The sequence below is a fragment of the Natrix helvetica genome (assembly GCF_964273705.1).
Source record: "Natrix helvetica genome assembly, chromosome: 1".
NCBI lineage: Eukaryota > Metazoa > Chordata > Lepidosauria > Squamata > Natricidae > Natrix > Natrix helvetica.
Window position 1 is genome coordinate 286,304,913 of NC_138548.1, and position 26,649 is coordinate 286,331,561.

Sequence of the window (26,649 nt, forward strand, 5' to 3'; positions counted from 1 at the left end):
TGGCCTTTAAACATGCTGGAATTTATTGCTGATGTCAAGAGTGGGAGGTCAGATTTTAAGGTGCTGGCTGAGACTTCTTATATTTCTGGCTGAAGACCATCTATGCCTAATTTTCTGCTGCAGCTGTGCTTTTTCTTCACATTAGGGACAAAGGAGACATTATTCTCCTGAATAATTCAAATCAGTTTGAAACTCTCCAGTCCTTTCTTTCCCTTAGTATCTTCTTAACTCCATATGAGTAAGGGGACTCTTCATTCAAACCTTAATATGTCTTTTGATAATACAGTTAATCAAAGTTTTTAACCAGTGGTTCCTAGCTTTTATTCCTCCACTGCAGGATTTCTAACAGTTGTCCCTTGCAAAACAGAAGAGAAGATATGACTACAAAAAGAAGATGCAGCATCTCTTTCAATATGGTAAATTAATTGATTAAATGGATAACATGTTTTCACTTAAAATAGAATAACAGAGTTGGAAGGGACCTTGGAGGTCTTCTAGTCCAACCCAGTCTAGGCAGGAAACCCCACACCACTTCAGACAAATGGTTATACAACATCTTCTTAAGGCATTAGCTTGAATTTATTTTATACTTATTTATATTTCACTCAAAGAATCATCCTGAGTATAAGAGTATTTGAGGTTCTAGCTACTCATAGAATTATAATTTCTAGGTGTCATGTAATATAAAAATTAACATAAATCTAAGTATTTGAATCTTAGCAAAACCAATTTCGTTCAGCACAATCAAATGATCAGTGTCAATTATTGCTCCTGTGTCACACTCCAATATGGAAATACACCTATCAAATGGCTGGGTTAAAACATCATACCAAATCGTAATGTGATTTGTTCACTTTTGACTTGTGGTTCTTTGTGAACTTAGATATTGTAGTTTATAAATCGTGGTTTATTTAATAAATATGATTATATAAAGAATGAATTGATAAATTTGTAAACAGAGTCCCTGTTACTAATCACTAACTAGTAGTTGAGTAAGTAAACTCAAGAAACATTTGAACACTTTTTATACATAATTTGAAGTTTTAACTTGAAGGGCAGAATTGAAATTATCGGCTGAAAAAATATGAATATAGAGAGGGTATAATAATCAGAGGCATGTTATTTGTTGTGTCAGAATGTGCATCAGTTACAAATAAATCACCAAAAGAGAAAGATCCAGTAAAAACAGCACAACCAATTTTTGATAAGCACCAAATTTAACTTTTAAGACATAGAAACATAGCAAAAAGCAATACAGTCACTGAGTAGCTGTGAAGCAGAAGCGTTTTTAACTTTTTATTTGTAAAGGGTGGGAGGATGAATGGGTTACAAGATCTGAAACTTTCCAACACTTCAGTTTTTTTTCTGCTTATGTTATTTTGAGTTTGTGCCCAATTACTGTTACATTCAAGAACTGTCAAATTTATAAATGCGCCTTTCTGACTTTTCAGTCCTGTCCCATCTGCTCCCCTGCCATTCCCACTGCACTATCATATAAAATCCAAGTTTCTTAAACTTTCATAAAACATTTGCAACTCTTGACTTTGTAAAGCCCAGTCTCTCCACACATTTTTGGTTTATCTTTCTTCCTTGCCTTTCTTTGAAATCAGGGGATTAATAGTCTTGAGTCTATCAACTAGAGTCAACTTAAATAGTCGAAAAGTGGAACAGATTTTTTTTAATTACTGTACTGGTATCAACAAATTAAAAGGTCAACAGAAATGCACAATGAGAGTGTGAGAAAAGTGATCTAGTGGTATAGATTAAGCTACTATCAACTTTCTGTCTTCTTTTTTTAGCACCGTTAATGTATATGTTTAGACCTATATTAGCACCTTGTCCCCGATAAAATAAAGAAAAACACTCTTCAACTTGTTAAAATGGAAGAACACAACTTGTGCATGACAGATGAAAAAGCTGCTAAATTTAGATGACAAGATCCTTGTCAATGTCGTCTGTAAAAAAAAGAAAGAAAGGAAGACATCATGTAAGAAAAAATGCTTGCTGTCACTGTCTTACACAACATTTATGTGATTCAATCACTTCTCCTAGGATTTAGATTTTAGATTTATTATCTAAAGAACAGTCTTTTCCAAACTGGTACCAACCAGATGCAATGGTTACTGCTCTCAGAACTCCTGCTCACAGTGTTCAGAGTTGTAAAGTTGTAATATCTGAAGGATATTAGCTTGGAGAATACTGTTATACCCTATTGGTTAATTGGCTGCTGTTTTAGAAAGAGGTTTTTAGAGCCATACTGAGGAATAGGAATGCTTGGCTAGTTAGAATGCAGAGGAATGATTTGTAAAAAAATGTTGAGCCTTTAGAAATTCTAAAGGCATACAGTACATGACTCAGTTTTACTATTAAAGTTAAACAGTTTTGGCTAAGGAAGCTCCTGGATACGGTTACAGGTAGTCACATTTAACAACCAGAACTGGGAACGGCAGCTTGGTCATTAAGCAAAGGAGTTGGTAAGTAAAACCATGACTTTGCTTATGATCTTACTTCAGCTTTCCTTTGTTTTACAGACCTGCGAAGGCCATAAATATGAGGACTGGTTGCAAAGTTAGTTTTTCATCACTGTCATAATTGCGAACAATCGTTAGAGAAGTCAGTTGCTAAATGAGGACTGCCTTTATAAGCCAATTATATATATACGGTAGTCTGAATTTCTTGAAGGAAAGCTGGGATACAAATGAAGGAAAATGGTCTTTAAGAGCTTCAGCTAATTCCAATTAGCTAATACAGCTAATTGCTGATCATTAAAATCAGTGTTCACGAAGAGCATCATCACTTATTCCAGTTCATAAAGTTTCTCAAATTGGTATTCTATATACATTTATTTAGAGTAAGTTTCATAAGGCCAACAATTTTACTGAGGAACAAGTATGCTCAAAATTGAACTGTAGATCAGCATTTTTTTCTGGACAGATATTCTTCTAGAGTTGTTTAGGATTAAGACCATTCTCCTCTCTCCCCTTTTTAGTTGTGGTCACCAGAGATTGCATTGCACTCATATCAGAAGAACCAACATGCTTCCTGATTGAAAGGATTAGCAGGTCACCTCACCATTACCTGGGGGAATGACCCATTGGGGGCTCCTTTCAGGTCCCTGGCAGGAGCTGGAGCAAAGTACGGGAGCTCAACCCTGCCCCACGGCAGCACACGGGTCTTGAATGGGAGCTTGCTAACCTCCAACCCAGTGTTCTAACCATGTGAAACACCATACTCCTAAGTCAGCACAGATTTGTGGTACTTACTTTCCTTAATGCCAAAGCAGTTGGCCCATTCCTCCAGAGCAATGTATTTGTCGTTGTCTAGATCACATGTATCAAAGAAGCGAGTGGTGCAATGCTCCATAGGGATCAAGGGAGCTCTGAGTGGGGCCAGTTCAGTGTGGGACAGGTATCTGAAAGGAATATCAAAGTGGGCACAATTACCGCCACTCCCAGAAATCTCATAGAAAAGGCATGCATGATGGTCAAATGAATCCCCAGCATATTTTCGTTGCATAAAATTACCGCAAATAACCTGGAGCAAATAACCTGTAAAAGCATTTGTGAAAAAGAGAGACAACGATTGCATCATTTTGCTTTATGCTTCTACTGTACAATCTTTTTATTCGGGAGCTAGTTCCAAAACATTTTGAGCATGAGATGTGAGCAGATGACGGAGAATACAAAACTGTGCTAGGGAACTGTTGGAGATTAATCATCCCAAGAGGGAGATTAGTCTAAAATTGTTATGTAAATACAAGAGGAAAACCACATTGGCTTTGAGCCTTATCTACGCTTTCCCAAGCCAAAGTTACCAGTCTAGGGAGAATACTATGGAATAGAAGTAGAACAATAAAGTATCTTGTTTGAACTGTGAAAATGTGTGTTTGTACTTAGCACTTGGGAAATAGAAGAAAGGAGGAATCACAAATAAGAGGAAGAGGCAGGATCAAGGTTCTATCCCTGAAATTCCTGTCAAAAGTTACCCATCAAATTGAACAAGGCTAAGATTTTCAACTCATATGTTCCCCAATTTCTCTTCCATAGGAGATTTTAAAGTTTTCTGTGTGCATTAGGCTTACTGGATGCTTAACTGATCACTTTTATATTTCTCATTCAAAATGGGCAGTTTTGCAGCCATAGTGCAAAAAGGATTACAGTGAAACTGAAAATAATTCAGTCTTGGGGGGGGGGGGGGGGGCTTAAATAATCCTGAATAATGAGTGGCATTAAAAAAGTGGACTCAAATACAGGAAAGGAGAGTCAGTGTGGCATGGGTGCTTAAAGTGTTAAGGTACTAAGGAAACTGAGGTTCAAGTCCATTTCTGGCTGCAAAAGCAAACTGGGTGAATTTGAGCAAGTCATTCTCTTTTAGTGCAACCAACTGCACAGAGCTGTTGAGGAAAATAGGAGATACGCACACACAGAGCCTCGAACTCTTGTACAAAAGGCGGAATATAAATCCAACAAATAAATAAGATCTGTCTGCATGAGCAGCATGGTGGCCTGCTTGTGAAGACTCTCACCTCCCACTATTGTTGAGAGTTCAATCCTAGGCAGATGTTTCTGTCTTAGGGCTCAAAGGAAAAATATCTGCTGCACATAGGCATCAGAAAGGGCATCTGGCCAGCAAATGCTCAATTCCTTCCAATTTCCCGGATTCTACCTCAAATTAATAGACTAGAAGGCCATAAAAAAAAACCCCACCCTTTCTATGTCCCCTATTATTTTGCACCTTTCTCCTTTTATATATTTCACTTAGATAATTATCATTAAGCCTTCCAGAGTGTAATGTGCAGTTTCCTGTTCTGTGGGACAAAGAGTTCTCTATTATCTATCTCTTTTTCCATCAAACAGCTTTACAAATAAGCTTCTTATGGTGATTAGTATTTTATGCCTAGTCTCTCAAATATTTAAAGGGTAAATGCAGTCTGCATTGGATCCTTTTTAGTCTGGCATCAGGGTGCTAGTTTTAGTCTTATTGTGATAAGATCTTTAAACATTTTTAAAAAATGAAATTCACCTCAGGATTTGGAAAAAAAATCCTATTTAGTGATCCTGGAAATAAAAGCTCTAATCAATTATAATGAACAACTTGTCATTATTTGAGATCAGTGTCTGACTTTTTTAAAAACAGTGCAGTAGCTCACTGATTACTTAATTTTACCTTTTATTTGATTTCACCTGTTATCTCTAAACTGGAGTCTTGATTTCTGTGTCCCAGGTGAATGTTTTAGCCCCACCTTACTAAAGGATAACCACTAGTAACCAAGGTCTAATTTTATTCATGAGGTAATGGGACTTATCTATGCCAAGTTTCTCAAAAGCTAGGAATAGCAGTATATACCCATCAGCAGGATGATGGTCTAGCTGTCCAAATTGCCAATGCACAGGGAAGATGTACATGTTGTAGTTTTTCTCAAAGTCACGGGCAAGGAGTTCTACTGGGTGATCTCCAGCTTCCAGACGCTTCTCATTCTCATGGATTTTCTTCACCTAGTCAGGAAAATGCAGTGGGGAATATTAACTGTGTCCCTTTGTAAGAAAGGCACCCTAAACTATGGGGCTTGCTTAGGTGTGTCTCTTGCCCACCTTGAGTTTCTGCTTCTCATTCAGAAGGTTGTTATCCTCATCCCGCTCGAACAGGGTAACCAGCACATTCTTCAGCCAGTCGCGCATACGCAGAGGGAATTCAGTCAGCTCAGTGTCAAGACAGGCAGGAATGACTGAAATGCAACCAGAGCCCCATCAGTCCAGGCACAATTTATTTAAAAAAATAACCAAAGAGCTATTATATTCAGCAATGAACACATCGATCCCAACTAATAAATGGCAGAAAAGCTATTAGACACCAGCTGCAATTTCTGTGATACAGGACAGAGATGCTGCTGCTTTGTGCCTCCAATTACATCCCCTTCCTCCACAGTTAATCTTATTGACATTGCGATGTGCAACACAATGCTTTCCCCTCCTGTTGGAACATTTCTTCTACCTTCTATCACCCTTCCAATTCACCGCTTCCCTTCCCCAACACAGTTCCACAGTTGCACTATTTAATGGACACACTGGTCAATAGTTTTATCCATGTCAATGATGCTCCATAACTTCTGCATTGTAGATAAATTATCTTCTCAATGTGCTCCAGACATTATTTTCAGTATTCTGAGCCAGCCTGAACTTTGGAAAGATATTTTAGAGTTGAATTTAGTCACCTACAATGATATGGATCGACCTGGTTTTTACTTTAAAAAAGTTTTAAGATTCACCCTGCCCCTTTAACTAAAAGTTAAGGAAATCAGAAATGTAGTATTAAAGTCTTCTTGAATCTGGGAGATTTCTGGAATTCTATTTATTTAATGGGATACAGGTTTCTAAAGCCATCATAATTTTTTTCCTTCCCAAGAAAAACTGTTTGCTTCAGAAGAGGAGGAAATCCATGTTCCAATGAAACCATCCTCCTCTTAGGTTGATTTTAATTTGGAGAGCCTGCCTGCCATGCAGATGCTATTTAATGTTTCTTTTATCCCACCTAGGAGAAAAACCCTCAAATGTGATTTTATTGGCATGTAATACTCAGAGTTGGCTAGGTTAAAAAAGTTGCTGGAGTGCTGCTTTTACAGGATTCCCTCTGTATTGAGGTTTTTCTATGTCTCTCTCTCTCTCTCTCTGTGTTTAAAAGGAATTTCTCTTCTAGCTGTCATCTATCAGAACAAATGGTTCACAAAGCATCAAACAATTGCACCTAAATGCATATGAGTAAAATTATGTGTTATATGTGGGGAAGGGGAATGCTAAAAGCTTACTTGATTTACTTGTAAAGGCAAGTGTTAATTCATGGAATATTTGAAAGGGGGGGGGGTTGCACTCAGCAGTTTGAAAGGGAATGAGTAAGCACTGATGTGTTATCATTGTCTGTGCTCTGTATTTGCACAAAGAGGGAAGTAGAAGTCTTTCTGGCAATATGCACAATGACCTTTATAAAAATGAATGAATGGCCGGAAGGGAATAAGGCTTAACCTTTAGGAACCATTGCTGAATAAAGGAGCTGAGGAAACAAATTGTCACAATCAAAGAATAGTCTATGGAGATTCTCAGTCATGGTTGTCCCAAATGTGCTTTTTCAAGAGGCAACTGGACTTTCTCGGGGGGGGGGGGTTGGAAGACATTTCACTTCTCATTCAAGAAGCTTCTTCAGCTCTGAGTGAATGGTGAGGAATGGAAGGATTTACACTCCTTGCAGACAGTTGGTCATTTGCATTCTTTAGTGAGTCCTTAAGGACACCTGGAGGTTTATCATCAGGATCACCTGAGTAATGCAAATGGGTATGGAGCCTTCTTGGAATTGTTGAAAAGACTGTGTTGTAGACTGGAGATAGACTTCCATTCCCCACCATCCAGCCAGAGCTGAAGAAGCTTCTTGGATGAGAAATGAAACGACTTCAAAGAAAAAACAGAAAGTCCAGTTGCCTCTTGAAAAAGCACCTTTGGGGCAATCAAAGAATAGATTAAAGTGAGACTTCAGCACTAGATGATTTATCATTTACCAACTGGCACAAAAAAATTGCAGGATACCCATTATCAAAGTCACCCTGCAGTCCGTGTCAATGTGGCCTCTATGTAGCTCCAAATTCCTCAGACTGCATGAATGTCAAAGTCCATATATTCTGAAAATATGGTCATTCCTAACAAGAGCATTACTAAGGAGTTATTTTCTAATTGGACTGTTCCATTCTTAAGGATGATGACTCACTTTTGCAAGGTCCAATGTAATCCAGGTGAAGTTTGTGCCCTTTCTTGGTGCCTTCCAAAGTACATTTGGTGGCAAAGAAGTGGCAGGAGGTGTCATAGGTCTTGTTGTCAGTACCACATACCTTTGTGAAAAAAAAGTTCTTTGTGTTAGATAAAGTGTCCAAATGGACCATGGTCTTTCTCCTACTCTAGGACAACAAATCAACAAATCTGCTCAAATTAAATTTCAATTTGTCAGATTTCATACTCATAATGCAACTGGGACTTTTTCAAGGACTAAGTTCACTTTCCTGAATTCAAAGAAAATGGAAAGTTCACAGATGTCACTGCATTTCCAAATGATGAATGACATTTGAAAACAATGGCATGCTGTATAAATATTAAAAGAGAATGAGGTTCAAGATAGACATTTGTGGTGGGCCACAAAACAAATCCCAAATGGTAGAGTTGAAGTCCCTCAATGTTGCTTTCTGTTTTTTATCCAACACAGAGAGAACCATTGGTAAGCACTACCTCCCATTCTCATCTGCCTTCTGCAATCTACAACTGCAGAGGTCCAGAAATGAACAGAATTGTGTACGGCCAACCAATCTGGCTTTCATTCATAATCTTACCCTACATGAGCCCAGGTAAATCCTCCTATCCTGATCCAGTTCCTTCCAAAATTAAAGGACAATCCTCCCCACATTTTTTTAAATAAAGGCAGAACTGGCAGTAAGTCATACAGTAACCACATCAGCTTTCACTGGGGAACCTAACATGCAATTAATTCTTGAATATGTAGTTACAATTTAGCTTTACTGTAGCTGAGTATCTTCCTTTTATCTTATACCAGTATATATTTACTCACCTTGTGTTGCATCTAAAGTCTTTGCTTACCTTCTCAAACACTGCAGTGCTGGCTGGGCAGCTGGAAGGATCTTGGCATACACACATTGGAGTGTTGCTTTCATCTACTTCACAGACTTTGCCGTGTTTGCAGTGATGGTTTTGGCAGGGGTCTAAGTAAGATCCGAGAAGCCATTTTAGAACCCCAAAAGGGCCAGGGCTGCTTCACAAAAACTGAAGGACTAGTCGTGACAAAACCATAGCCATCCCACTCAGACATAAGCTGACACATCAGATGCATGAGGGCCTCCTAAGAATGTTTATGCAGTAAATTTGTAAGGTGTAGTTACGTTGTTTGCCTTTATCACTGACTGAAGCAACAGGACCATGACCAGGACCAATCAAAACCAATATTTGGTTGTCATGAATGGTGCAAATTTTTCTGTGAGAATGGGAACTTTATTGTCTCCATATATTTTAAAAACTTATCTAAGGTAGGATTCTCAAATTAGGATTCTCCAGAAGATCACAATAATTTGAAGGGGTTGCACTTAAAAAAACTTGATCAGCCATGCACAAGAACAAACTCACTCCCTTTGCTTGCAGAAACTCACACAAAGTAGTTGTGGTTCTACAAAGTTAGTGGAATTTCTGGTTGAATGCATTTGTGAATTTCTGGTTGAATGTATTTCAAGTGTTTCTCATTTAATCAATTAATAACATTCAACAAAAGATGAATTAAACTATTTAAATAAAGTGTAGATTGGTTACAGATAAAAAATATCCAGCCTCAGACAATTTCTTCCCCTCAAAATTCTTTACAATATAAATGGGTATCCTGCACTGCTGTGATGGTTCACCCTGAGTCCCCTTCCCACTCTGTCCCATATTATGAACTGTTGGGAAGATGAACTGGTGGGAAAAGAAGAGATCTGGTAGTTTATAACTTAATAAGGATGCTAAGAGAGACTGGATTGCTGTTTTCCTGTTGCTAGCGGGAGGAGATGATCAGCAATCTATAGTGAATTACCACAAGGAAGAGAATACTTCATTGTTTCCCCTTTGAAGGAGAGGGAAATGAAAGCCCCTTGCATGGTTTACTCTAATTCTCCTTGCAATTAAATAATTTTGTGGAGTTGTTTTGCTCTGAGGAGGTGTACAGAGATATATTGATTGCACAGTTTGGGACCTAAAATGCCATTCACAGTTTAAGGGGAGAGGAACTCTTCCTAAACATCATCTGGTTCTCTTTACACTCCAGATCTGATACAATAACCTGCTTGATTCTTTTGAGCCCCATATGAAAGTGTATGCACTTCTTATGTACTCCAAGCTCAAATTACTTTGATCATGTTATGCGAGGACCTAGCTCTCTGAAGGAGAAGGCTCTAATGCTGGGAAAAGTGGAAGGTAAGAGAGCAAGGTAGATTACAGTAGTGAAAAGTGTACTATTGGAAGACCTGAAAAACCAGGTTAGGGACAGATTGTCATGGAGAAAATCTGAACTGTGCGGTCACCAAGAATTGTAATGAAATGAATGAAAGAAAATATATGCACTTCAGTTCTATACTGTTCGTCTATGGAGATTCTCAGTCTTCTAGGTCATGGTTGTCCCAAAGGTGCTTTTTTTCAAGAGGGAACTGGACTTCCTGGTTTTTCTTTGAAGGTGTTTCACTTCTCATCCAAGAAGCTTCTTGGAAGAGAAGTGAAATGTCTTCAAAGAAAAACCAGGAAATCCAGTTGCCTCTTCTAAAAAGCATCTTTGGGATTCTCTACTGTTCCAAAGGGGAATGTGTGTATGGGATTACAACATAAATACTTCTAACTGATTGACTGATGCTAGACTGTGCCATCATCATTCTTGATTCCCAGGGAACACCCAGATTTTCTCCATGAGCCTTCCCATATATGAGGAGAAAGCAGGTGTCAAACCTGCTTTTCTCTGTGTGAGACCGACAAATGCTTTCTTTGTCAAACGATTCCCATTTGATTTTCATTCCCAATCAGACTAATATATAGTGAATATAGCACCACTGTACAATCTTTACTGGGGTTCTTGATACAAAGGAACACCCAAAAATGTTCACTCCAAATATGGCTTCTTTTTTTGTAAATGGAAAATCTTAAATTTCTTTTTTTCTTCTTGTACTAGTCTGAAGTTTTCCCTCTAAGAATGGGCTTACTGCACATGTCATGGTGACAGATGCCAATTTCAATTCTCTTTATATCTTACGTGTATGTATCTACCTGTTAGAGACACCTAGATCTTGTATATACACAAAATACTTTATATAAATACATCTTAGGGATCAGGCTATGCAGCCACATACTTTCAGCCACAATCTCTTCAACATCCACAGTGGTCTCTTCAAATTCGCCAATCTCCACCTGGACTGGGTTGATTCCAACTGGTTCCTAGATGAACAGATGGAATGAGATCAAGTACTGTTAGGGTCTGAAAGATGACTGATTTCTGCAGCATAGGTACTATACTCAAGATTGGGAAGCAATCTTTATTTATTCAGTAGGGATGTCACCTGCCTCTGAATGACTCTGGGCAGCTCACAACAACAGAGTAGTATAAAAACAGCAAAATACCAAATAAAAATGAAAGAAAACAAAAAAAAAATACTCCAAATTAATGTTTTGCAACTTGGAGCCTTCCCAAAGCTTTAGGCTACAGAATTCACTAGGAATTGAAGTGCAACAACACACTTTGAAGGTGCCAGGGTGAAGAATGCTGCCTTCTGTGTAGTGTATTTAAAGTACCCACATGCGAAAACACCCTCACATTTACAAAAAGCACCCAAAGTTTAAGAAGCAAGGTATTATTTTATGGTCATAGCTGTTGGTATTTTCCAAAAAATAAAAAATAAAAATAAAAAATTCCTGATGCCTCCTTTTACAAGTGACATGATTATTTTTATTGCTACTTCATTAGTGTTGTTGAGAGCTGCCTAAGGTTATAGCTTATAACTGTGATGGCAAACCTATGGCACGTGTGCCACAGGTGGCACGCAGAGCCACATCTGCTGGCACGCGAGCCATCAGCTCCGGCATGCATGTGCGTGCCAGCAGCTGGTTTTTGGACTTCCGGAGGGCCAGGGGAGGCCATTTTCAACCTCCCCAGGTTTCAGGAGGGCCTCCGGAGCCTTGGGAGGGCGAAAAACAGGACTTCAGGAAGTTCAGAAATGGGTATGTTTCCGGCCTCCGAAGGGGCTCCGGAGTCCAGGGGAGGCTGTTTTTGGCCTCCTGGAGGCTTGAAGAAAGCCTCCAGAGCCTGGGGAGTGTGAAAACTCCCCCCTACACGTGGAGGGAGTTGTGTGTGCATGCGCAGGGGGTCACATGCAGTGACGTGCAGTCAGGGGAGGCAGGGGAGGCGGAGCCTCACCACTCTCGTCATGAAAATAAAAAAGAATTACTCCAGGAAGCTGTGAAAGTGGCTGGGAGAGGCGCGCGGCTTGGTTTAGCCTCCCTGGACATCTCAGCAGCAGCCCCAAGTGTGCCGATCTCGCCATTTTTTATATCGGGCGAGCCCAGGATCCTTGCAAGGGGAATGGGACGTGTGCAGGAGGCTCCTCAGCTCCAGCCTCAATCAGCGCAGCCGTGGTCCCCTTCATCTTGCCTCAGGAAGGAGGGGAATGGGACCACGTGTGCAGGGGAAGGGGATTGCGGCTTTGCTAATCTGAGGCTGTGTGCTGAGGAGCCTCCTGCACACGTGGTCCCATTTCCCTTGCAAGGATCACAGGCTCGCCCAATGCAAAAAATGCCTAGGTACCATGTTTCCCCGAAAATACAACCTGTCCTGCGCTCACTGACCTAGCGTTATCCCGAAAGCACCAAGTTACAGGAGCCGGGGGTGGGGGGAGCGCTCACGTTGCTTGCCGCCTTCAATATACCGCTAGGTTGGGGAGTGGCGTTCTGTCCGGCCAGAGGGGAGAGTTGCCGGGCGGCTGCTCTCTTGTGAACTGGCTCCCGAAGAGCCGGGCACAGCCTCAGGGGCGAAGCAGCCATGAGGTAACTATGCTCACGAGCAGCCGCCCGGAAAATCCCCTCTCTAGCCGGGAAAAGCGCCATTCACTGACCTGAGCAGCCGCCCGGCAAATCCCCTCTCCAGCCGGGAAAAGCGCCATTCACCAAGCCCTTGCGCAGCTCTCCCAGGCGACCGCCGCTGGCTGCTGCTGCCCGCCGCCGCCTGCCGCCCCGCCGCTCCGCTCCGTGCATAACTTCCAAACTCCAAAACTTCCAGCATCGCCCGCTCTAGGAGTGCTCTCTATGGTGGGCCGGCTGCTGGAAGACTGTCCGGAAAACTCTCTGTCCAGCAGCCGGCCCACCATAGAGAGCACTCCTAGAGCGGCCGATGCTGGAAGTTTTGGAGTTTGGAAGTTATGCACGGAGCGGAGCGGCGGCGGGCAGCAGCAGCCAGCAGCGGTCGCCTGGGAGAGCTGCGCAAGGGCTTGGTGAATGGCGCTTTTCCCGGCTGGAGAGGGGATTTGCGGGGCGGCTGCTGAGGTCAGTGAATGGCGCTTTTCCCGGCTGGAGAGGGGATTTGCGGGGCGGCTGCTCAGGTCAGTGAATGGCGCTTTTCCCGGCTGGAGAGGGGATTTGCGGGGCGGCTGCTGAGGTCAGTGAATGGCGCTTTTCCCGGCTGGAGAGTTTCCCGGCAACTCTCCCCTCTGGCCGGACAGAACGCCACTCCCCAACCTAGCGGTATACCGAAGGCGGCAAGCAACGTGAGCGCTCCCCCCACCCCCGGCTCCTGTAACTTGGTGCTTTCGGGATAACGCTAGGTCAGTGAGCGCAGGACAGGTTGTATTTTCGGGGAAACACGGTACCCAGGCATTTTTTGCATTGGGCGAGCCCGGGATCCTTGCAAGGGGAATGGGACCACGTGTGCAGGTGGCTCCTCAGCGCACAGCCTCAGATTAGCAGAGCCGCAATCCCCTTCCCCTGCACACGTGGTCCCATTCCCCTCCTTCCTGAGGCAAGATGAAGGGGACCGCGGCTGCGCTGATTGAGGCTGGAGCTGAAGAAATTTCTCCATTTGGGCTGCGCCCCTGCGATCGGAGCAACCACGTGGTTTGATGACGTCACCAGCCTCACCAGTCATAAACGTCACCGCACGTCACTGGTCACATGTGTATGTGCAGGTGGGCGGGGCACATTGCATTATGGGTGTGGGGCACACGCGTGCACTATCGCATGCTGCACACAAATTTGGCACGGGTTTACAAAAAGGTTCGCCATCGCTGGCTTATAAGATAGGTGGCCACCTAAGTTTTATTAAATATTTTTTTAAAAAGTGGGTGCTGTAGGCAAACAATAATTTGTTTACTCTATTCCTGATGTGTATTTCTTTACTATTGACATTTATTTTATATTGTACAATTCTAAGCATTTATATTCATGCAAACCAAACAACCATGTGTAAGAGGTATGTGTTAATAAGCTGGAGAGTAAAAATATTTATTTAAGGGGAAAAAATGAGTGGGGGGGAACATAACCACACAACAGCTGAGCAGTTTTAGTAGTTATGGCTATGTCAGACTGACTGACTGGTAGGCTAGAGATAATCAACTGGGGGCAGGAAAGAAAAAGAAATGAGTAAACTGAAAAAGGAATTGGTGTCTTAAGTGGAATTCTGAGTAGGAGCACATCACCCTACAAGAGTTTATTGTGTTTGTATGTGTGATATGCAGGTAGAAATGAATGGAATAAAGTAAATGAGTTGCATACAGGGAAACTGTAGCAGCAGGAGATAAACATGTCTGCTGTTAGTCTCTGTCCTGAGAATTTAGAACTATTTAACTCTCCATCCCACTCCTGGGGATGTTTGCTTGTAAGTACAGCCTCAAAGCAAGAGAAGGGGCCAGCACTGTGTTACACTGTACCTGTGTTGCAGGATCCTCTATAACCTCCATCTCTTCCGGCAGAGCATCTTGCTGTAAGAGAGAAAAAAATAGGCAAATAAAGACTTCTACTTGGAGTTCTCAAGTTGGTACTAAAACTCTACTCCTACTGCTGGGATATTCCTTTTGCTTGCATATGCCTCCATATTGCTCTCAACCCCCATCAAGCATTTTTATCTGGTTTCCCTTTGCCACAGTGAAAACCAAAGAGCTTCCTAAGAACTTCTTGGAGCATCTGACCTCTTATTTTAAAAGATGGAATTTCTTTATCTAATTCCTCTCTGAGAGGCAAAGCCTGAATTGAAGGCATTCAACTCTCCTGGCCCATAATACACTCCTATAAACAATACAAAATATCCTCCCCATTCTCTTGGTGATAAATGTATGTATTTATTTCTCAGGGGATTTCTTATCTTTGTGGTTTCTATATTGGTTATAATATTGGAGTTTATTTTACTATTTCATTAAATGATAAGGCTGCAAGTATAACTCGGGAAATGTTAAACTATGACTTTGAAGTGGTTTGCTTATGATATGGTTATGTTTTCTCTTCCTACACTTTTTGTATAATATCAGGTATGTCCTAAGAAACATAAAAATAAATTGAATGAAGATTAAATGGGTGGCAGAAGAGAGAGTGTAAAAAATGAATAGGTGATGAGTTAATGTGGATCGAATGAGTGACTAGATTGGATGAAAGAATGAAGGACTCAATTGAAAATCAAATAGTGAATGACATCAGAGGAAAGTGTAGACTAGGAAAGTCATGATTGGATGATGTTGAAGGCTTATGAAATCATCAAAAAGAGAAAGATAAAGAAAGCGTAACAATTAATTGGCATTTGGACTTGGTGGAAGCAAGAATGGCTTCCAAGGACAGAAAAATAAGTTGTATAGTGAATGGAAGTTGTCTAAATTAGACTCAGCTATAGCTATAGCTATAGCAATAGCACTTAGGCTTATATACTGCTTTACAGTGCTTTTACAGCCCTCTCTAAGTGGTTTACAGAGTCAGCATATTGTCTCCAACAATTTGGGTTCTCATTTTACCCATCTCGGAAGGATGGAAGGCTGAGTCAACTTTGAGTCAACCTCTAATTCTTTTTCTTGCATCGTGCCTTCAACGACTTTAACATCAATTTTCCTTTTTCCTTTGGAAATGAGCAGCATGAGGGCTGTGATATATTTACTAAAAAAGGAATATATTGATATAATTGCTATGACTACCCTGCTAAAAGCTTATGTATTTTGACATGCATTAACAAAACTCCTTGATTGGTCCTGGCTGGACTAGACTACAGAGGAGATGAGATACCACTAGATAAAAATGAACCAGCAGAGGTTGGAAGCTTTGATAATTGGGTAGGAAAGTTGAGACTGATCTTCAGTGCTGAACTATTTCTGAGTGTTCAGAGCAGTGAGGTAGGTTGGAGTTCTTACTTTCAACTGTACTATACAGAGTAGAGAATTTGACACTGCAGCATCTATAACATTCCAAAAATGGGTTTTTAGAGCTCATGATACTCACTGGAGCTGCCAGCGCCTTGCCTGCCAGGCAGAGGAAGAAGAAAATCCAAGCTCGCATCTTTGCTTGAAACCTGAGTTTATGGAGAAAAGAGAACCATAGTTTATTTTGCAAGTTGGAGGGAATGTATTGTTTCCCTTAAATTTCATAGTTATCAATATTTTGAATTGGACTCTTATTTTTAATATCTGTACCCACTTCTTCCATATAGCTCAAGGCAATATATACAGTATGCAACAAACAGACAATGGCATATCCATTATATCACTGGACAAATTCTGGAAAATCAATAACATCATCATCCACACAATGTTAGGTCATCTTCCTTCTCATTGTTGCCCATGATTTCCCATTATAGTCATCATCTACGGTGGTTTACAAGACAAAGTGAACCACTAAGTAGTCAACCAAGCATATTGTCCCAATCTGGGATCTGAAATGGTGATCCTTAAAGGTGTTTCAGTGGTACTTTAAATGATCAGAAAAATAAAAATATTTTTATAATAGCAAAAATCCCAAGAAATTGTCAACTTTCACACCATTTTAATGGCAGGCATTGATACTGTGGGATATTCAGCAATTGCATGAGGCAGGAGTCTTTTTTTAAAACAATTATGTCACATTTTATTTAATTCTCATCACAATTCCTGTGCACCAAACTGCCAATCTCTGGTTTGGTCTAGATTTTTAAAAAGCCCACATTAAAAAAAATAAAGGACTGAAAAATGCTCACTATTATCCAACTATAGATTTTACAAAACTTTCTGTTCCTAATTGAATCTCAACTATCTGAGGAAAGGTAGCAGTTAATTGCTAATTCCAATAGAAATCTGAAGCACCAATGCTATCAAAAAAAATGCATTGGAATAAAACTCCTTTTGCATACTCAACAATACTTCTTGTTCACTGACCTATGAAGACTACCTTGGACTCTTAGGCAGGCAATGGAAAATAAGCAGGAAGGACGTGGCTTCGTTAATTTTCTTCCTCTACCCCAGTTATATCCAACCTTAGCAACTTTTAAAACCTGTGGACCTTAATTGTTTTGGAACATCTGTTTTGTCTACCACATAAGCAAGAGTCTAGATGGGCCCACTGTGAATCTACAGATGAACCTTGTATGGTGAAGCTGCTTTGATAGTGGTAGTAGTTGTTGTTGTTATTATTATTGTAAAAATGCTCATATAAGACACTTACAGGTCAAGGGTTAGCACCGGGAATTCTGTGCCAGACAATATGTTGCAATACTTTTACATACCTTTGCAATTTGCTTAGATAGTTATCTTTGTTTCTGCTACCTATAAAAGAGTATTAGTAATCCAAGTTGGTGCCACAACCTGTCTCAATACTGATTTGTATCAGAATTGTATGCCTATATTTATAGCACAGTAATAACCAGAAGGTGTGGAGTATAAATAGGTCCAAATGGAAATCACGTAATGTGGTTGTCTCTATAACCGGCAGTGTGGCTAACACGTCATAGATCCAGATTTTTTTTTTATAGGCAGGGGCAGTGAGTAGCTAAAGCAAAGTGTCTATTTCCCTTTTCCTTGGCTCCGCTTTAATGAATTCATTCCTCTTCTTACTCCTACCTATTTTACTCCCGTTCGGTACATGGTGTCCCTTCCTCTCTCTCTCCCTCTCCCTCTCTCTCCTTTATTTTCTCTGGAGACCACTGAAAGCATCTTCCATCACTGCCAAGACCTGAAGCTGAGGTCACTAGCTCTTCCCTTCCAAGGGCATTTTTGGGTGGAAAAGTACAGCTGAATCTGGCTGTTTCACTCATCACAGATTTATAAGGGCTTTTCTTATGCTTCAGGAAGCTTGGCATATTTGCCTTGCTTCCTAGCTCTATTTACAACCAAGGCAGGAGAACTCTATGAATAGGGTGCCAAGGGGGTGGATGTTCAGAAAACAGCATCCTTCAAGACACAGTTGTCAATGTTGGGTTAAGATTTCTGCCGGGTCCTCCAGTGCCAGAGAATACCAGGTTTCAAAGCCTGGCTTTGCGCTCGGAGTTTGGAGACCATCAGACAACACACTAGTCAATGCTCAGTCCTTCCACTGTTGTGATTGGAGGTAGAAAGACTGTTTGAGCAAATAGGTCCTGCGTAAACATCTGTCACCGGAGACAGGAAACACGTTTATTTGAAAAACAAAATATAAAGAAAAGCTTCATCAACTAACTTATTTTTGAGGAAAACTGCATAGATATTTTGGCTGAGAGGTCTAGCTGGTGCTTTACCATAAGCCAGTGGAATACAATAGTGTGCTTCTCCTGCTAGAACTTGTTTCACAGTCCTTACGCAGGCATCTATGAATGCTGTTCTTCAGTGCTAAATTGCCTTTGTATTAGTAGGGTTGCAAATGGCTTTTGAAGCAAAATTCTCGGTTGCTCTTGTGGGACGACAACACAAAATCCAGCTATGTGATTTTTCACAGTTCAATTTTACAGAGTTTCTCAGAGAAGTATTATATCAGGACCACTCTGGGAAATTAAAATGGATGGACAATTGATGCTGCTCAAAGTACTAGGCTGGGAACCAGTGGTGGGTTTCAATTTATTTTACTACTGATTCGCTGGTGTGCGTGCGTGCATTCACGATGCTTCTGTGGGTGGGCAGAGCCTCTCGCCGCCGCCACAACCAGTTCACCCAATCCGGGGCAAACCGACAGAAACCCACTTCTGCTGGGAACAATAAAGAGTCTGCTGCAAATTTCAACTGTTGACTTTGCCCATTGTAAGCGAGTGCAAGTTTATTTCATAGTGATGTCACCTTAAAAAGTTGTTTTCTTTCTAGGGCTGCTCAAGGCAATGTAGATAGATTTCATGCAAGAAAACCTGTCTTTCATTAGCTGCATCTCTTGTCCATCACTTTCTATAATAACTGGGCTCCATTTAACAGAGGCCCTATTCTCTCTTCTCACTAAGCTCAGCATTATTTGCTTCTTCTGTACCAAGTAGCTTGCCTGCTCTCTTTTTCTGTAGGGAAAAGTAATTTTCATTTTCCAGCTTTCAATGACTAAAATTCACTTCTTTACCACCTCACTTGCTAATGTTTTTATTTTTCTCTGTTTCTTCTCTCAGATATTTGCCTCCCCCATTAACATACAATCTCCCTCCCCCTCCACTTTTTGGATTCATTTCTAGTTTTAAAGTTGGTGTGGCAACTTCAAAATCAAGCTTCAGTATACAGAAAAAGTTGTGTGAATGGTTGGGTTTCACACTGTGCATTGCCATAGATTGTCAGAATAGCTTTAAGTTAACCACGTCCCTTTTCTGTGATTGTGTGTTCATCTAGAATGTTGTAGCTCTATGTGGATCTGGTTTTGCCCTGGCTGAAACAAGTGTCTTCCGAGGATTGCTTAAGGAATAAGTATGGTACCATATCTACTGTAAAACCCTAAGCTACCCTCCATTTTCTCTAGCCTTCATTTCAGTCTTTCAGTTTTCATTATAGAAATGTTTACTTAGCAACTGCCAGTAGCATCTCCTAGGCATCACTATTATTTACCTGAGGACTGATAGATAACTATAATGATAACTGATAGATAATTATGGATGAATTATCAGGCTACTATAGCAGCTAGAGCATGTTGAGAATAAAATTTATATAAATTTATATATAATACAGTAATGAATTATTATAACAGGACTTCAATTACCCCATGTTACAAATTAGCCTAGTATTAATGTTTCTGTCTTTTAAATAAGGGAGTAAGATAAGAGAATATTTTAGTGATGTCTTTGTCATGCATGGTTTCAGCATGTATTAATTACCAGGCTGTGTTAATGACACACATGTCCCCGTTAAACAGATAGATGTTATTTGCTAATTGGAAAACTGGAAATCAAAACTTCTCCATAAACTTTGATTAAAAAGAAATAATTTACAATGACTGAGCTCAGGCTAAAACTGTAATGTGGTTTGGTTGATTTTGTTCTTAGCTAACCATGTGAATCTAGACAGCTATGATGTTGGATTCTGTTCTGACCACCGTGTGAAATATGTGCTGTATTTGAAATGTGTATCAGTGTTCACAAGTTGTGGTTATTTATTGTTACAATTATAAATGAAATTTAGAAGGATATTTCGCAAAAACAAAACACAAGTGAAAAATGGGAATAAACCGGGAACCAATATAAGCTAACACAATAGCACAATCACATTCAGAGGAGACTTATCCCACTAACATGAACTGGGGTTGGGGGGGGGGGAACGGAGGGGAAACCAAGTCTTCAAGGCCTGTTTAAAAGACAAGAGGATTGGAATCACTCAAACCATTTGAGGGCACTATTTCAGAATGTCGGTACCACAACAGGTAAGGGAAAACCTCTTGGGTCCCATCAGCTTGCATTGTTTTTAAGACAGGGCTTGGAGTATGCTTAATTTGCAAGATCTTATAAACCTTGAGTGAGAGATAATTCCTTAGATAACTAGACCCTATTCAAATAAGTGCTTTATAGGTAATAACCAGCACTTTGAATAGCATCTGGAAGTATCTGGTAATGAGTGCAGTTTGCATAACATTGTTATATGGGCAGATGAAACTTCTGAGTGAACTTCAAGGGTAGCTTCATTTAAAACACATTGCAGTAGTCCACGCAAAGGTAACTAAGGCATTGTGTTATACTTAGGGATCAAATGTGGTCTCTGGATTCACATACTATATTTCATTTAACTATAGTTCGTTGAAGAGATCACGGACACATTATACACAATCCATAAACATAAAGCAAGAATTGCCAAGGATTTCCCCTGATTTCCAGGATAAGTAACTGATGGAATGAACTTCAAATGCCATCAACTATATAATTAGACCAGGTATGAATATGATTTTAGGTTTAAAATTCATAAAATTGAAACAAACCAATTAGACTTTAGCAGATTTGTTTCTTATAAAACTGCTTTTTAGTACACAGCTTGAACAACCTATTCTGTATCCTTTCATCTCCTAAACATGCTGCAGGAGTCACACAATCTTTAACTCAAATTTCTCCTGTATATTATTTTATTACACTTATGAGTTTCACAGAGGCAGGAGAAATTCCTGAAATCACCAGCTTTAAATAGCTTGTTATGATCATTGCCTAGAAATTTCAGCAGAATCATACGGCAGAAGTCTCAGTCAAGCTTTATGTAAGTAGCACTCATAAAATCATGGAAGAAAAGTAATTCAGGCTTTGAATTTACAGTAATACTTGGTGTAGACCAACGTTAACGAAAGAGGGCAAATTTTTAAGGCTGTAATAAGGGGAACAATTGTTTTTGAAGTTTTTGAAGGATTGATACATTCTTATTTAAAAATACTGAAAAGATGGAGCTTTTCTTTAGTGAGAGATGGCATATTTTACTCATTGATTATTTTGTGCAGGTTTCAAGAAATCTAAAAGAAACCCAAGTTGAAGCTATATTGATACGGACATTTTTTGAAAATTCACAGTGACAGTCCAAGGGTTTTTAGTTTTAGCTGCGTCTGTTAGTATAAAAGAATTATAGCTGGAGGTTTGGACTGCAATATTTCACGCATACCCAAAAATTGTTGAATTAACTCAGCCCCTTGAGAATAAATCTGGGCTGTGTTGTTAGTTACAGAAAAAGAAAAAGTTTTCATCTGCCATCCATACCAAAATTGGAAAACTGATATGTAACCTAATTTCATGTGAAACCACTAACAAACATACCCAAATGTCAAAGTTTAACTGAAAGAAAAAAATGTATCCACTTTCTACCCTTTACGTGATCTCTCCTGTTTTAAATTAAATAAAGTAAATCCCTTGGAGCAAACCTCTTCTAAAATTCCATGTTGGTGCTGTTATCCCATGCACACTATTCTTACATATTTTGGATCTCTTCCTGGTATATTTAGACCAAGATTTCTGTTAAAAGTACAAATGGGTGGCACTATGTTGCACTACATTACCTGGCATTTTGTAAAAATAATTCATATCCCTCTTTCTCTCCAGGAATTCATAGCAGTGCATATTGTGCCTTCCTGATGTCCCCATTTATTCTTTATATCTTGAGGTAATTTAAGCCAAATCATCCCTCAGAAGTGGGTGGAGACTGAACATCAGACTTGTCAATCTTGGTTTAGCATTCCTCTTTTAATAGCAAACTGATTCATGGATATGAATCGGATTCAGTATGATAATGCCAAGAAAGCTCATTGTTCATTCTACATTAAATTCCAGTGGCCCTTACTTGAGAGTAATCAATCACCTTCTTTGAAAATACCCAGGGTAAGCTGTTAGGAATTCTAGGCCAGGCAAAATTTTAAAAGTGAATCAGCACAGATGATCTGGCATCTTAACAGCTGCCCATAATGCAGACCTCAGATTGACTTATTTTTGAGAAAATATGTTTGATGGGCATGAAGAAGGTTGATATTAAACTCCATTCCCATATAACTATGAGTACTTCGGTTCAAGATCTGGAAGGGTACCAGCTGTCCACTGGTACCAGAAATTTTTATTTCAGAAATGCCTTCAGTGAACTTGAAGAGAATTCTGCAATATATTGGCTCTGGTACATAGAAGTCAGAAGTGCAAAGGCTTAGCCTCCAGGCTGCTTTCTGTCCCTCAAAGCCTTGAATGTGGCTCTCAGGGCCCTCAACCAACTTCTTATCCACTTGTAATTTTTAATTGGCAGAAGGAAGAAAGTATTAAATAGCCGACTGGAGCAAACTTTTGATTTGACTCCAGGGTGCAATTCAAAGTACAACTTAAGTCTTGGTCTCAGTAAAAGTTGTATACCACTGTCATACGTACAGCTCAATTAACATACATTTTTCCACTGGTTCCTACTTCCTCCCTGCAATTGCTGTGCCTAAATACTGCTTGGCCATTTCTCACCAAAACTACCAGAATGTATAAGTTGCCATTAGTGAATGTTCAAGGTGATGGCTACTGAGCCAAAAAAAAAAAAAAAAGATTTGCTTGGTCAATGCTATAACAGGAATTCTGGCTTTGCCATGTGATGATCAGCTCATACTCAAGTTTTCCCTGCTGTCTGACATCAGGAAAGAAGTTATAACTCAAGTTTCCTGCATACCTTTTGGCTCCTTCTTTGCTGTGCAAAAGGAACAGGAGGAATTTATTCTCCCAGTGACTCTCCCACTAAGAAAAAAAAGATTGTTCCAGCAGCCATCTGTGCATCATCACTGAAACCTCTAGGGAGATGTCCTATTTTCTGGAGAGAAGGATGATCTGGCAGCACAGGAGTGTCTAAAATTTCTTTCTTACAAACTGAATGGTATGACCCAAACAGATTTACCATCAGGGGCTGAAAAGTACTCTTAAGACATGAAAGATGGGGCTTAGTTTGACTGTAGTGTTCCAAATAACTTTCATTATGCTGTTTTATGCATTTCCATGATGCTACAAAAGCAAAATCAGTTGTTCCATAGACTTACTGTCAAGACCCAACATTGAAGGATCTTTGGTGGTCTCTGAACTTGTTTGTTTTCTTACGAACTCATGATGTTACCTAGTTTGGGTAATGAAAGGTCTGCAAGAAAACAACAAAACTCAGAAAGCACCAAAGACCCCTCATTTCAACCCTGAGCTACAAATATTCTCCTTGATGATCAGTCCCAACATTGTCAAACATTAAGAAAGTGGACACAGTTTGGACTGGATGGTAACCTAGAATATCATTGCCTATAAAGTCCCCACACTTTTATCCCACAGACAGTTGGAAAATCTATTAGCATATTTCTTATATTGCAGAGAACGACTGTACAGTATTACTAAATTATCACCTGCACAATGAAGTCTAAATTAAAGGCATGGTACTTCTGCCCTTTGTTTCTTTATTTACAAAAGGATAATCATTCCAGCTATAATAGTTTGTGTTCGTATAATCCTCGTTCCTTTAAGATGCCATTTCAAAAACAATCTAGGTGTGAAATACCAAGTATGGGGCACAGATTCAGGCACTTTCCTGAGTCTTGGATGACCCTTGACACAAACTAAACTTTGAGTTGAATAATAGACAGTGTAGAACAATTCCTTTTAATTGACTTGAAGTATCCTGCATTTTGTCATTTGGATGCCGTAGAGCAAGCCAGCAGTATTTTGGGTCAAAACGTTGATACAAAACACCCCAACTGAATGCATCCTTTCCTTTCACATCTGTGGTCATAAAGGACAGGGCATCTCCTGAACCAGAAGACACTGAAAGGGTTTCCATGGGAGCCGACATTCCATTGTAGAAGAGTCATACCAGAGAAGGGATTTTTTTTTCTCTCCCCGTAGGTGGGGCTTGGCAAAAATGTGAAAAGTTGATATCTCTTCCCCCCCTCCCCTTTCCCCACGTCTCCTGCCTCTGCCTATGTGGCACACAATGGCTTTGTCTAAACGGGTTTCATGGTATTCTGCATGCATTTCCTTTCATCTCTCTTCACTGGCATTTGCACAACACTTTTGCCCAATTTACCATGCTTCCAGAATAGGGTTTTTTAAAAAAAAAATCTGTTGCATTTGTTGTTTTTAATGTTTTGTCTCTCGAAGGGGAATGGCATGCCCTAAACAACAAAACCTATTTCTTTAGGTTGCAAGAGAAGTACACTTACATTTCAAAATAAGTCAATTTGACTTCACTGAATTGCAGGGGGGAAAAACTTTTTTGGGGGTTAGGCAGGAGAGGGAATAAAGAACGCTTCAGGAAAGGAGAAACAATTTAATTCTTCTCTCTACTGCAGTCCTGTAAAATCAGGGAACGAAGGCTGAGGCAATGAATTTTAAAGGCAATGAATTGCATGCTTCCTTTTGGATGCGCTTATACAGATTGAAATAAACTCTGCTTTGCAATAAAACGCTAAGAAATAAAGATGAAGATGGAAGTAGAACATTATATTTCCGGCTCCCTTTTTCCAAAAGCAAATATAGCCCAAGCAAATGTCCTAAACAAGATTTACTTGCCAACTTTATTCTTCAGCTACCTGGGAACGTATTCCATGTGACAGTCCTAATTAATTAGGAGGCAATAAATTGTGAAATCCTAGATACAGAGTACCAATTGGCCTGAAAATAACTTTACTCTCTTCTGTATTTATTCAGCGAGTAGAAAAGAGCATTGATAACTGTTGCCAAACACGGATGTTTTATTAAACTAATTCAATTAATAAAAACAATTAGCAGCAAAACAGCAGTTAGGCACAGCATGCAGAATTTCCAACGGGACAGAATGTCAAGAAAACACTAAATATTCTTACACATCAATGCTATTCTTATTAGGCTATTCTTCAAATGCAGATATTAGTTTTGGGCCCAATCAGGACTCCTTTGCTTAATATAACAGATAAAGGAAGAAAAATGAAGAATAAATAAAAGCTGAGAATGGAAAAGTAAGTTTTGATGTCATACCTCAAGGACAGGGCAGCTGAGAAAACTTCAGCCTCTCTCTCAAAGGTCTGAAGGAATCTAAGTATCTTGGAGGATGGCAACAGGAAACTGCTTCTAGGGTGCTTGGGCTGGGCTTTCTTTCTCCTCCTCTTCTATTCTCCAAATTTGTTTCTTTCTCTCCAGCTACAAGTGGGCTGGCTTTCACCTTCTCTTCCCTCCCCACCTCCTCCTCCTCTCAAAATATATTCTGAGGCTGCAGCCAACAGCTAAATTATAGGCCAGAGCAATCAAACAGTGTCAGAGTCTGTAAAGTTGAATAGAGAGTAAGAAAGAGGCTGTCCCTGTCTTTATGGCAACTATTGCCTCACTGAGGACTCCAATGAGATCATTTTTTTCCTCTTAGGGTTTCTTAAAACCCCAAGCGGATCCCTTTGGGAGAAGGGGGTGCAACTATTGCTTCTCAAAAAATGAAACTTTGCAATCTAGGAAGACTGATTTATATACTGAGAGATGATAGATAGATAGATAGATAGATAGATAGATAGATAGATAGATAGATAGATAGATAGATAGATGATAGATAGATAGATAGATATGAGATTCTTGTTGAAAGAGTAGCATTTACTATGCCATTAAACTAATTGCAATAATAAATGCAATAATAAATGTGTCAGTCTTTAAAGTACTGCAAAAAACTGTGATTGTCATTACAACAGATTAAGAACTTACTCAAATAAAGAATAGCTGCAGTTACTATCATAATCAGTTCCTACATCAAACAAGCAACCTGTATTTGCCTTTGTAAACATCTACGGTATGTTATATACCGCCTGAGTCCCTCCGGGGAGAGGGGGCGGTCTAGAAATTTAATAAATTATTGTTGTTGTTGTTGTTGTTGTTGTTGTTGTTGTTGTTGTTGTTGTTATTATTATTATTATTATTATTATTATTATTATTATTATTATTATTATTATATAAACTACCTCTATTTTACTTTTGGAGTAGCAAAATAAGATTTATTTTGATTGGAAAAGTTTATTTGATTGGAAAATCAAAGTACAATATTGTCACAAATTCAGTTTATAGAAATTGCTGTGCTACACAAGTTAGTGGTGTAGGTTTTTCACCAATAGACAAAATATCTTTGACTATTCCTCAAAGTTCTTTTCCAGTATCAAAATCACTCCTTTTCACACCCCCAGATATATATTCATAGATGCAGTGTGACAGAGCTTTTAATTTCTATTTTCCCCCTAAGCCTTGGGTAGAATTTATTTCTTCTCTTGGTGC

The 26,649-nt window shown here is 39.7% G+C and overlaps 1 protein-coding gene across 1 annotated transcript; it reads right to left on the minus strand.

Annotated features, from left to right (window-relative positions):
• Window positions 1-1,198: 1,198 nt before the first annotated feature.
• On the minus strand, window positions 1,199-25,534 carry SPARC (secreted protein acidic and cysteine rich). The gene is made up of 10 exons (XM_081935848.1): window positions 25,381-25,534; window positions 16,014-16,083; window positions 14,468-14,518; window positions 10,907-10,991; window positions 8,628-8,749; window positions 7,750-7,870; window positions 5,592-5,725; window positions 5,347-5,495; window positions 3,264-3,412; window positions 1,199-1,955 (listed from the first exon to the last, which is right to left on the minus strand). The coding sequence occupies exons 2-10, from the start codon at window positions 16,068-16,070 to the stop codon at window positions 1,927-1,929; spliced, it is 897 nt and encodes a 298-aa protein (XP_081791974.1). The 5' UTR covers window positions 16,071-16,083; window positions 25,381-25,534; the 3' UTR covers window positions 1,199-1,926.
• Between the last annotated feature and the right edge of the window lie 1,115 nt (window positions 25,535-26,649).

Coding starts and splice junctions, on each gene's coding strand:
- SPARC (XM_081935848.1), bottom strand. CDS start 16,070: ATGCGAGCTTGGATTTTCTTCTTCCTCTGCCTGGCAGGCAAGGCGCTG. Junction 5,726..7,749: donor TTACATTGGACCTTGCAAAA/GTGAGTCATCAT, acceptor GTTGCATTTCAG/TCATTCCTGCCTGTCTTGAC. Junction 1,956..3,263: donor CTGCTTTGGCATTAAGGAAA/GTAAGTACCACA, acceptor TTTTTTTTACAG/ACGACATTGACAAGGATCTT.